This window comes from Idiotropiscis lumnitzeri, chromosome 2 (genome assembly GCF_059441095.1).
Source record: "Idiotropiscis lumnitzeri isolate Australia: NSW breed Sydney's pygmy pipehorse chromosome 2, RoL_Ilum_1.0, whole genome shotgun sequence".
Taxonomy (NCBI): Eukaryota; Metazoa; Chordata; class Actinopteri; order Syngnathiformes; family Syngnathidae; genus Idiotropiscis; species Idiotropiscis lumnitzeri.
In genome coordinates this window covers 25,945,295-25,957,836 of record NC_142392.1, presented here as the reverse complement: position 1 = coordinate 25,957,836, position 12,542 = coordinate 25,945,295, and the positions used below count along the sequence as shown (strand labels likewise).

Sequence of the window (12,542 nt, the reverse complement as noted above, 5' to 3'; positions counted from 1 at the left end):
AAGAAAATGGAGCCTGTAAATAAAATGGAGAAGAACTTACCTGTAAAGGCATGCTTGTTTTGTGGAGCTGGACATTCTTTGGATGTTTGCCTTCTATTGGATAAAAAGACGCAAGTCGAAAAGATGTCTTTTTTGAGGGAAAAAGGAATGTGCTTTGGTTGTTTGTGCATTGGGCACAGAAGCAGAGAATGCAAAGGACGTTTGGTGTGTAGAGTATGCAATAAGAAGCACCCTACCTTGTTGCATATTTATTCCCAAACGAAGCAAATAAGTTCAACACTGGCCGATGTTGATTTAGAAAGTGTCAGAGACGGTGCTGTGGTGTCAATTCAATCCACAGTGGCTTGACTGGGATCAGTAAACAGGACTGTGTGTTATCAATACTACCTGTCCAGGTGAAATCCAAAAGAGGTAACAAAACTTTGTCTTCTGTTGGGTACAGAGGCGCGCAGAACTGTGTTGAGAGGGGCTTTTGTACTAGATCTCCTGTGAGGAATAAATCGGCTCCTGTGTGAAGTTGCCGGCTTCCTGGTCGTCTTTCTCTCAAAACGAGCGCGCATAAATTGTTGGATGAATGTCGGTCATGTTTGGTTAATCATTAATGGAATCAGATAATTAATTCGAATAATTTGGTAAAAGTTATGCTTCAGTCTTAGAGTTAAATTCCAACGGCACCAAGAAAACAAAAATAATATACTTGCTTAGGAGGAAAGGTGAACAAATTCAAAATCTTTGACTTAAACAAACTTGTGAAACATTAATGTCTATTCAAGACATGAGAGAGGCAATTAACCTTGAACGCTTTCCCCAAACAACTTAATGTTGTGATGCATATTTTTAACGATAGAAAGTCGTTCTTTACAAAGCAAATGAGAGTAAAACGTGTACAAACCTGCTTTGAGTGGCACAACACGAGGCTGGTTGCAAACTTCGTCCAGCAGTGGAAGATGTTGCTCGTTCTCTTCTTTTATTCCACAAAGTTCCTCTTTGTACTTGGGTGTCGTTTTTTCACACATTTTCAAACGCCAATCCCAACAAATCCGCACTTGATCTCTGCTTGGCGATAACTCGTGAGCTTCTCTTTGTTCGACGAGACGAATTAAAGATGGCATCGATTTTTAAAGTAGCGCTGAATGGATTTCCTGCGTGAAAACTGCAGTCTGTTCCGCACGAAATCCGAAGAACAGGACACACCCCGCTGTGATATGATTGGCTGCTGGCCATGTGGCACTGTCACCGCTCACCGACAGATGTCGCCATTTGCGATGCAAATCATTGTTATCTTTTTCTAAACATTGGAAAAACGTACGATTTGAAAAAAGAAAAAACGAAAGATTTAAACCGTATGCATTTGACCAAACATTTTAGTTCCCAAATATGAACTTTACAGATGTATTGAATTTTACTTTTGTTGCTGGCTTTGTTAAAACATCTGACACCATGTCGTCGGCTGGACAGTATTCCAAATGTATTTCCCTATTATTAAGAGTTGACATGATAAAGTGATACTTTATGTCAACATGTTTGCACCTTTGCCTCTTTACAGGGTTTTTCGCCAGCGACGTTGTTGCGAATTTTAAATTAAAATACGTCACTGTTTCATTATCTAAATATTAGAGTGTTAAAAATGATTTCAGTGTTGATATAAGCACTGAAATATTTCATTATTCGTCTCAGTATTCATTAAACTACGCCTATTCACTATTATTTCAAAATTCATTCAACTGTTTTAGTAATAATTTAGTATTCAACGTTTAATCGTTTCTTTTTAAATATTCATGTCAATATTTTGTTCAATCTTAATGTTATGGAAAACTATTTAGCAAGTAAGGTTTTTGTTATTTATTGTGGCCACCTGCTTTTGAGAAAGTGCCTTTCGCTTCTTGTACAACACGACTTTGACTGAAAAGTATGCTCAATGCAGAAAAAATATCTCTGTTTTAAGATTCCACTGTCAAATAAATCTTCATCTTCCTGTGTGCATCAGTATCTTCCCACGCACTTCTCCCACTGAGATCACTCTACAGACTGACCCAAAAGACAATTTATTTTCCAGACTATCTCATTGATCTTCCCTTACTGCTGAAAATTCCACAACAATTTGGGGTCAGACGTGGGATAGCTGAAGATCTGCCGGTGAAATTCAGGACGCAAATTCAGACAGCAGCAGCAACGAACTGCGTGATGCGGATCATCTCCTCCGTGGTGACAAATAAACGTTGACTCCAGTCACCATCAAGTTGCCAACTCCTGACATTCCAAATCCTTTGAGAGAAACTGAGACTACTTGCGTTTCTCTTTCTGGTTCTTTTTATAGTTCAACTTCTTGTTCAGGTTTTCACCTTTTCACACAGCGTAATGAAGGCCAGTTGAGCAAGTGGAACAAGTGATTTTATTGATGATTGTGGAAGATACCGATTTCATAAGCACCGTTTCATCTCACACCTTTTCCATTAGGATTAAAAAGACAATTGAAAAGCATAACGTTAACAAATGTTGTTCCAGGCAAAGGCAATTAATTTCATTGATAATGTTTGATATAAAAACAAAACAACTCATCATCACTCAGAGACAATGGTTATTCTGGCACTGATCACATTGGCTTAATGTCAATAAAAAAAGCTTTTCAAAATTAAATTTATCATATTTTATTCAAAATCACATTTACATCGTTTTTTTTTTAAGCTTCAAGGATTGCTGCAATTCTCACCAGCACAATTGTGACTCTCAGCACCCTGTTTAGTGAAGAATTTTTTAGCACAAACACTGCAACTGAATGGCTTTTCGCCACCGTGTGTTCTTCTATGATTTGTTAAAGTTGATTTTTGAGTGAAACCTTTCCTACAAACTGAGCAGGAAAAAGGTTTTTCACCACTGTGTATTCTTTTATGTTTTGTTAAAGTTGACTTTCCAGAGAAGCTTTTGCCACAAACTGAGCATGAAAAGGGTTTTTCTCCACTGTGTGTTGTTGTGTGTTCTATTAAATTAAACTTTCCAGAGAAGCTTTTGCCACAAACTGAGCAGGAAAAAGGCTTTTCTCCACTGTGTCTTCTTAAGTGGCTTGTTAAATTATACTTTTGAGAGAAGCATTTTCCACAAACTGAGCAGGAAAAAGGTTTTTCTCCACTATGTATTGTTGTGTGTTTTATTAAATGCGACTTACGATAGAAATTATTTCCACAAATTGAGCAGGAATAAGGTTTTTCACCACTGTGTGTTCTTGTATGTTCTGTTAATCGTGACTTTTGAGAGAAACTTTTCCTACAAACTGAGCAGGAAAAAGGTTTTTCTCCACTGTGTATTGTTGTGTGTTTTCTTAAATATGACTTTAAAGAAAAGCTTTTGCCACAAACTGAGCAGGAAAAAGGCTTCTCTCCACTGTGTGTTCTTGTGTGTTCTGTTAAATGTGACTTTTGAGAGAAACTTTTTCCGCAAACTGAGCAGGAAAAATGTTTTTCTCCACTGTGTATTGTTGTGTGTTTTATTAAATATGACTTTAAAGAAAAGCTTTTGCCACAAACTGAGCAGGAAAAAGGCTTCTCTCCACTGTGTATTCTTGTGTGTTCTGTTAAATATGCCTTTTGAGAGAATCCTTTGCCACAAACCGAGCATGAAAAAGGCTTCTCTCCACTGTGTGTTCTTGTGTGCCTTGTAAATTGTGCCTTTTGTGAGAAGCTTTTGCGACAAAATGAGCATGAAAATGTTTTTTCTCCACTGTGTGTTCTTGTGTGTGGTTTTAAAGACAACTTTGAAGTTAATGAATCAGTGTGACGTGCCCTTTCACCTTTGGCTTGCCCATCATCGTCATCATCATCATCATCATCGTCATGAGCGTCTGATAATGTGTCCTCATTATGTGCTTGTGATGGCCCCCAGTGGTCTTCATCACCTTCTGTTGTCACGTGATGTCTTGAACTGCTGCTTGTAGGCTCCGCCCCTCTGTTGTCCTCACTCACATCCTTGTTTTCATCTTCAGTCTTTATAGGGAGAACGTTCACTGGTGACTTGTTGATCTCCTCCTCCTCCTCCTCTTTGATGCGAGTCAAGTCTGGCTCCTCTTTCACAGAACACAGATCGTTTTCACTGACGTCTGCAGGACACAAAAAGACTAATTTGGTTTGGCCAAGTCAAAGGTCAGGCGGCGACTTTGTCTTATATTGTTTCTACCATGCTACCTTGACTTGTGCCCGCCGCACACGGAGCAATGCGTGCGACCCCAACTTGGACCGGACCATGGGGGCATTTCACAAAATTCCGTCCTACGATGTAAACCTCCTTTCGCAGCACAACGGTGATAAACGAGCATTTAAAAAGGAAGCATGTTGCGGCTGATGCCCGATTTCATTCCTGACATAGTCACAGACGTTACTGGAAGCGAGCTGAAGTTAGCACACACAGGCTTTTGTGTGCGTCTGATGGAACACCTGTTGTGGGACCCTAACATATTGATGGAGACCACTGGGGGCCATCGCAACATTATGTCATTAATAGAATAGAAATCCTTCAAGTGAAATATGTTTACAAATTTTTCATTTTGCATTTAGAGATAGTTTCATCGTGGGTACTTTTTGCTTCCATTCTAATCTGTATGCCTAAAAGAATTAAAGGGGCCCTGGCATCATAGTCGCTATTTATTGCATGATTTATGTTTGTTTTTTTGTTTTTTCCCAAAATGACATTTAGCCTGCTAGTACGTTCCAACATTCCCCTTTTGATTTTTTGTTAAATTTCTGTTTCTAAATACATTTTTAAACAAAATTACGTGTGAAGAATCAAAATCCCTACACATAAATTAAGCAACAACACTTTCCCTCTGACTTTCATGTTGACATATTTGAATAATGTATATTTAAAAGTTATCCAATATGAATTAAAATTAGACTAAGATACACCATAATATTATTAGAGTTCACTGAATTATTTTGTAACTGCAATGATGCTGAACAGCCATAGAATGTCACTAATGTGTAACAAAGTAACACAAGACCTCGCACTGATACATCATCATTGTCATTTGCATAAATTATCAAGAACTATGAGTTGTGGGGGAGATGCAAACCACCTGGGCCACAGGAACTTTATTACCAGGAACTAAATGTTCCTGGACTTGTTGGTGGAAAAGGGGTTTGTGACGTTCTCCCTTTTAAGCCCATAGTAAGCCAAAGATGCAGATGCATTCCTTGCAGCATGCGTTTGTTCATTGATGAGATCCTTGCAACCCTGGATGGATGCATTCAATGTATTTTAAATGTTTGGATGGGGTGAAACTACACACCCGAGGTCCATTGACTGTCACCCGACCAATCCAGTAAAAAGTTAATAAATAAATAAGACCAATACGTACTAGTTTTTTTTTTAACGTAATATTTTGCGTTTTATCCACTAAAATTGATCAACCGCCATTGATGTTTTCGCCGCAGTGTGCACATTTTTTAGAGTCAGGCAGAATTCCTTCCCTAAGTCATTGCTTGAACAAGATATAAAAACCAGAAAATGTAAAATCTTCCGGTTCCGGCGCCGCGCGAGTGGCTGCCTGTTTACAGCAGCGTGGCTCACTATTGAGCCTTTTTCGTGTGTTTTTTCCCTTTACCCTTTTTTATTTTATTTTTACCTCACCTCAGCAATGGACATCCAACTTGCGGTGGTTTTACTACTGTTGGGGGCTGTTTTTTGCGCGATCGTGTCCGGAGACGAAACTCGGAGCTACGGATCGATCGTGTACACAAGAGATCAGCTGTTAGCACTCCGTGCTAACCCCGCGTGGGCTCCCGGAGCGAGACCCGATATTCCCCGCGAGCTGAGGAGGAAGAGACGGGGATGTCGTGCGGGGGCTAAACGCCAGGCAAGGAGGAGACGATATCACCCCGTCCTCCCGTCCGTTATTATGGGGAATGTTCGATCCCTCTCCAACAAAATGGACGAGCTAACAGCGCTAACCCGGCACGAGAGGATTGTCCGGGAGGCTAGCTTGCTGGTGTTCACGGAGTCGTGGCTAACAGAGCTAACGCCGGACGCCGTCGTGGAATTGGACGGCTTTCAAATACTACGCGCGGACAGGACACTGGAGAGCGGTAAGAGAAAGGGGGGAGGGCTGGCTGTGTTTGTTAATGATAGATGGTGTAACCCTGGGCACATAACTGTTAAGGATCAACTTTGCAGTCGGGACATTGAGATGATAGCTGTTAGCATGCGTCCGGTCTATTTACCGCGAGAGTTCAGTCATGTGATCGCGGTGGCGGCGTACGTGCCTCCCTCTGCTAACGGTGAGACAGCCTGTGATGTACTGAATGCAGCTGTGAGCAGGCTACAAACACAGCACCCAAATGCCTTGTTCCTTATCTCTGGTGACTTCAATCATGCTTCTCCTTCCTCCTCTCTGCCTTCATTCACACAATATGTAACATGCCAAACCAGAGACAATAAAATATTGGACCTCTTCTATGCCAACACCAAGGAGGCGTACACGTCACTGCCCCTCCCCCCGCTGGGCAAAGCTGACCACAACTTGGTTGCTCTCCTGCCTGTGTACAAACCTCTCGTCCGCAGGCAGCCAGCTGTGACACGCACAGTTCAGCGATGGTCCAGAGAAGCCGAGGAGGCCTTGAACTGTGTGGGAGGTATTCAGCGAAGCTCACGGTGAGGACATTAATGGTCTAACAGACACAGTTACAGACTATATTAACTTCTGCATGGAGAACACCATTCCCACCAGGACTGTAAGATGAACAAACCCTGGATCACACCGGACATTAAAGCTCTCCTGAAGGAGAAAAAGAGGGCTTTTGTTTCAGGCGACAAGGACGAGCTGAAGAGAGTGCAGCGTCAGCTGAGAAGGAGGATCCGTGAGGGGAAAAAGTCCTACAGGATGCGGATGGAAGAACAACTGCAGCGGAACAATGCCAGGGATGTCTGGAGGGGCCTGAAGACCATCTCAGGCCACGGACAAGCAGGTAAGACCCAGAAGGGGGGGGGGCTTCAGTGGGCAAATGAGTTGAACCTATTTTTCAATAGGTTTGATCAAATGTCTGACCCCGCTCAGGCTTCCCTGATGCAGCCCCCACCCACCCCTCCTGCCACTGCGAACAAGACCCTCTCTCCCCCTCTCTCGCCCCTCTCTCTCTCCACAGGCTCCAGTTCCCAGCCTCATCAGACAACCACCACTTCCTCCTGCTCAGCCTTGTTCCTCACAACATCTCAGGTGAAGAACCAGCTGAGGAAGATGAAGGCGAGGAAGGCGGCAGGCCCAGATGGGATCAGCTCCCAGCTCCTCAAATCCTGCGCAGACCAGCTGTGTGGAATCGTCCAGCACATGTTCAACCTGAGCTTGAAGCTGGGCAGAGTCCCCCAGCTGTGGAAAACATCCTGCCTGGTTCCGGTTCCAAAGACACTCCATCCGAAGGAGCTCAACAACTTCAGACCAGTGGCGCTGACGTCTCATCTGATGAAGACCCTGGAGAGACTGGTCCTCGTCCATCTGCGCCCCCTGGTCAGCTCCTCAATGGACCCACTCCAGTTTGCATACCAGCCTGGCATCAGTGTGGATGATGCTATCATCTACCTGCTCCACACTTCATTCTCCCACCTGGAGAAGGCGGGGGGCACGGTGAGGATCATGTTCTTTGATTTCTCAAGTGCTTTCAACACCATCCAGCCCGCCTTATTGGGAGACAAGCTGGAGCAGGCGGGAGTGGCCCACCACCTCATCACATGGATCCACGACTACCTCACAAACCGGCCACAGTACGTGAGGACACAGGGCTGTGTGTCTGACGTGCTCCTCTGCAGCACGGGAGCGCCGCAGGGAACTGTTCTGGCTCCCTTCCTGTTCACCCTCTACACCTCGGACTACAAATACAATTCCACAACCTGTCACCTGCAGAAGTTCTCTGATGACTCTGCGATTGTCGGCCTCATCACTGACGATGACGATCGGGAGTACAGAGGGGTTACGCAGGGGTTCGTGGACTGGTGTCAGCAGAACCGCCTCCAAATCAACGCTGGGAAATCCAAAGAGCTGGTGGTGGATTTCCGCAAGCGTCGGCACTCTCCACCTGCACCAGTGAATATCCAGGGAACAGACGTTGAGAGGGTCTCAACTTACAAGTACCTGGGTGTTCATCTGAACAATAAACTGGACTGGAGCGACAACACAGACGCTCTCTATAGGAAGGGTCAGAGCAGACTCTTCCTACTCAGGCGGCTGAGGTCCTTTGGCGTTCGGGGAACACTCCTCAGGAACTTCTATGACTCGGTGGTTTCATCAGTCATCTTCTATGGAGTGGTCTCCTGGGCAGGAGGCATCTCGGGCCGAGACAAAAAGAGACTGGACAAACTGGTGAGGAGGGCCAGCTCTGTCCTGGGCTGCTCCCTGGACTCTGTGGACTCAGTGGGGGGCAGAAGGATGACGGCAAAACTGTCATCAATGCTGGACAAACCAGCCCACCCATTCAATGACACTCTGAGAACACTTTACAGCTCCTTCAGTGACAGACTTTTACACCCTCGCTGTACCAAAGAGAGATTTCGCCGCTCCTTCCTGCCAACTGCTGTCAGACTTTTTAACAAGAACATTGGGTCAGGCCTACAAACGGGAGGGCATTAGTGCAATTGTGCAGTCCTTGGATGCAATATTAACTACTACTGTACTTTCAGCCAAGGGTGTACTTAAATATTGACCAATGATGTATTTTGTTTACCATTACAGTATTCTTATTACAATACTTCTATCACTGTAGTATTTCTACCACTGCAGGATGTTCACTATTACAGTACTTTTATCATTGCAGTACTTTTATCATTGCAGTACTTTTATCATTGCAGTACTTTTATCATTGCAGTATTTTTCTATCATTGCGGTACTTTTACTATTACAGTACTTTTACCATTGCAGTACTTTTACCATTGCAGTACTTTCATCATTGCAGTATTTTTCTATCGTTGCAGTACTTTTACGATTACAGTACTTTTACCATTGCAGTATTTTCTATCATGCAGTACTTTTCTATCATTTCAGTACTCTTACCATTACAGTACTCTTATCATTGCAATATTTTTATGATTGCAGTATTTTCAATCATTCAGTAGTTTTTATCATTACAGCGTTTCCCCCTCCGTATAATGGACAAACATTAGGAGTGTTTCCTTACACTTAGATACGTTTATACTGTGTATATTTGCATGCTTTTTCTGAATGTCTGCTGCTAATGTTATACATTAACGGCTACATTACGCCGCCGACTCTGTGTGATCTATATCTTTGCTGCTGTAACACTTCAAATTTCCCCATTGTGGGACTAATAAAGGACATCTTCATCTTTATCTTTAAATGTTCCTGGGCTTGTTGGTCGAAAAGGGGGTTGTGGCGGTCTCCCTTTTTAAGCCCATATGTCAGGTTCGCCAATTTGACATATAGGGTTCATAGCTGGAAGGAGAGAGAGATGCAGCCCAAGTGGCTACAGAAAGGTTAACAAAGTTTATTTGACAACTTTATCTCCCCTCTGTTCCCCGATGCTTTTCACACATTCCCTTTTATAACATCGGGAAATAAGATTACACTTTAAGAAATCAGATTACACTCAAGGGTGGTACAGTTCGTCTTCTCAAAAGCTGGTTTAGTCCGGTTTATCATTGGCGTGCCGCCATGGGTCGCAGCGGACTTTGTCGTTAACATCTTCTATCAGGACCCAGCACGATGCTGTTTGCGTCAGACTTTGGGGCCAACTTCTTCTTATCAGGGCTCATCACGGTGTTGTTTACTTCATCGGCACTTCTGAAGAAGTGCCACCGCCCTGCCACACTCAAACTGTAAACACTCAAGCATAGTTCACTCTATTAAACTGCAACATGTTTTATGCACTACATATTAAAATAAGCTGCATCACGGCAAATGTATAATAACCTCTTAATATTATTCTAACACCACAGTAAGCCAAAGATGCAGATGCATTTCTTGCAGCATGGGCTTGTTCACTGATGAGATCCGTGCAACCCTGGATGGATGCATTAAATGTAATTTAAATGTTTGGATGGGGTGAAACTACGCACACGTGCATAAAACAGTGCTGGGCCACCCGAGGTTTATTGACCGAGGCAGTACAAAGATAATAAATAAATAAGACCAATACGTACTTGATTTTTTAAAATAACTTAATATTTTGTGTTTTATCCACTAAAATTGATCATCCGCCATTGATGTTTTTGCCGCAGTGTGCACATTTTTTAGAGTCAGGCAGAATTCCTTCCGTAAGGAATTGCTTTAACAAGATATAAAAACCAGAAAATGTAAAATGTTAAATAATCAGTTCAAATTTTATACTGGAAAAAACATGGAGTTCAGCCCCCACTATTGTTTTTTCTTTGGCATTTATTTCCTGCACTGATTTTATTTGGCATCAACAAATGTTCAGCAGACCTGCAAATAAAAGGCAAGATTAAAAAATAAAACGCCAATAACCTTGAACGATTTCCCCAAACAACTTAATGTTGTGATGCACATTTTTAACGATAGAAAGTCGTTCTTTACAAAGCAAATGAGAGTAAGACGTGTACAAACCTGCTTTGTGTAGCACAACACGAGGCTGCTTGCAAACTTCGTCCAGCAGTTGAAGATGTTGCTCGTTCTCTTCTTTTATTCCCCAAAGTTCCTCTTTGTACTTGGGTGTCGTTCTTGCACACATTTTCAAATGATAATTCCAAAAAATCCGCACTTGATCTTTGCTTGGCGATAACTCGTGTGCTTCTCTTTGTTTGACGAGACGAATGAAAGAGCGACGTTCTTCAAAGTCGCACAGAAAGGATTTCCTGTTCGTCACGAAAGCGGAAGAACAGGACACACCCCGCTGTGATATGATTGGCTGCTGGCTGTGTGGCGCACTGTCACCAATTCACCGACAGATGTCGCCATTTGCGATGCAAATCATTGTTATCTTCTTCTAAACATAGAGAAAAACCTAAGATGCACATGAACAAACATTTTTGTTCCCAAATATGAACTTGAGAGATGTATTGAATTTTACTTTTGTTGCTGGTTTTGTTTATATATCTGACACCATGTTGTTGGTTGGATAGTATTCCAAATGCATTTCCCTTTTATTAACAGTTGACATGATAAAGTGATACTTTATGTCAACATATTTGCCTTTTTACAGGGTTTTTCACCAGGTTGTGATTGCGAATTTTAAATTAAAATATGTCACTGTTCTATGACTTAACTGTTATTGTGTTCGAAAATGATTTCGGTATTTAAGTACTTTAATGTTTCATTATTCGTTTTAGTATTCATTAAACTACAATAATTCACTATTAATTATAAGATTTAGTGAACTGTTTTAGGAATAATTTAGTATTCAATGTTTAATTGTTACAAAATTTACTTTTTAAATTTTTGTTTCACCATTTTGTTCAATCTTACTCGTGTGGAAAATTATTTAAGAAGCACCAACACAAGGTTTTTAAAGATAAAGATGTCCTTTCATATTCCCACAATGGGGAAATTTGCAGTGTTACAGCAGCAAAGGTATAGATCACACAGAGGCGGCGGCGTAATGTAGCCGTTAATGTATAACAGCAGCAGACATTCAGAAAAAGCAAACCTATGCGAATATACACTGTATATACGTATAGGGATTCTGTGTGGTGGTCGAAGGCTTAACAACATACGTTACGCTGACGACACCGTCCTCATGGCAGATTCGGAAGAGGGGCTCCAGAAGCTCCTTGACGCACTACGTGAGGAAAGCCTACGTTTTGGACTCGAAACCAACGAGAAAAAGACCAAGTGCATGACCATCTCCAAGAGTGAACCAGAGCCCATTTGCAGACTCCAATGTCAGGCCTCAGAGATCGAACAGGTGCGAAGCTTCAACTACTTAGGCTCCGTCATCAACCATGATGGCCGTTGTGAAAAAGAAATTAGACGTAGAATTTCGCTGGCGAAGGACGGTTTCAACCGAATGAGAAGCTTGTTCACAGACCGCAAACTCACACTTGATCTTAAGAACCGACTTCTACGATGTTTCATCTGGTCAATCCTGCTCTACGGGTGCGAGTCTTGGACATTAAACGCCAAGACAACAAAGAATCTAGAAGCTGCTGAAATGTGGATGTACCGTCGGATGCTACGTGTGTCATACACCACTCATGAAACCAACGAGTCAGTCTTACAACGGGTCGGACGAAATCGTGAGCTCATCCGGGTAATCCAAAACAGACAGACAAAGTTCCTTGGCCATTCAATTAGGAAAGGTGAAGTCGAGAACCTAAGTCTGAGCGGACGGATTCAAGGGAAAAAAGCACCAGGGGGTCAGCGGATCATCTTTAAGCTACCCCACAACAGTGCTCGTGAAATCTGGGACGCAGCCCGTCAACGCGTATTTTGATTTCCTCTATTCGAAACCTCATGGATTCTAAGGCCGAATCGGCTACGGAACTACAAGAGAGAGAGAGAGCTGGCTTTGTGGAGCACTGTCACCAACTCACAGACAGATGTCACCATTTGCGATGCAAATCATCGTTATCTTCTTCTAAACATTGGAAAAACGTGC

General features: G+C 42.6%; 1 protein-coding gene across 1 annotated transcript; it reads right to left on the bottom strand.

Annotated features, from left to right (window-relative positions):
• Window positions 1–2,369: 2,369 nt before the first annotated feature.
• Window positions 2,370–10,795, bottom strand: LOC148342108 (uncharacterized). Its single transcript, XM_088286686.1, has 2 exons — window positions 10,553–10,795; window positions 2,370–4,090 (listed from the first exon to the last, which is right to left on the bottom strand). The coding sequence occupies exons 1-2, from the start codon at window positions 10,674–10,676 to the stop codon at window positions 2,688–2,690; spliced, it is 1,527 nt and encodes a 508-aa protein (XP_088142812.1). The 5' UTR covers window positions 10,677–10,795; the 3' UTR covers window positions 2,370–2,687.
• Window positions 10,796–12,542: the final 1,747 nt, after the last annotated feature.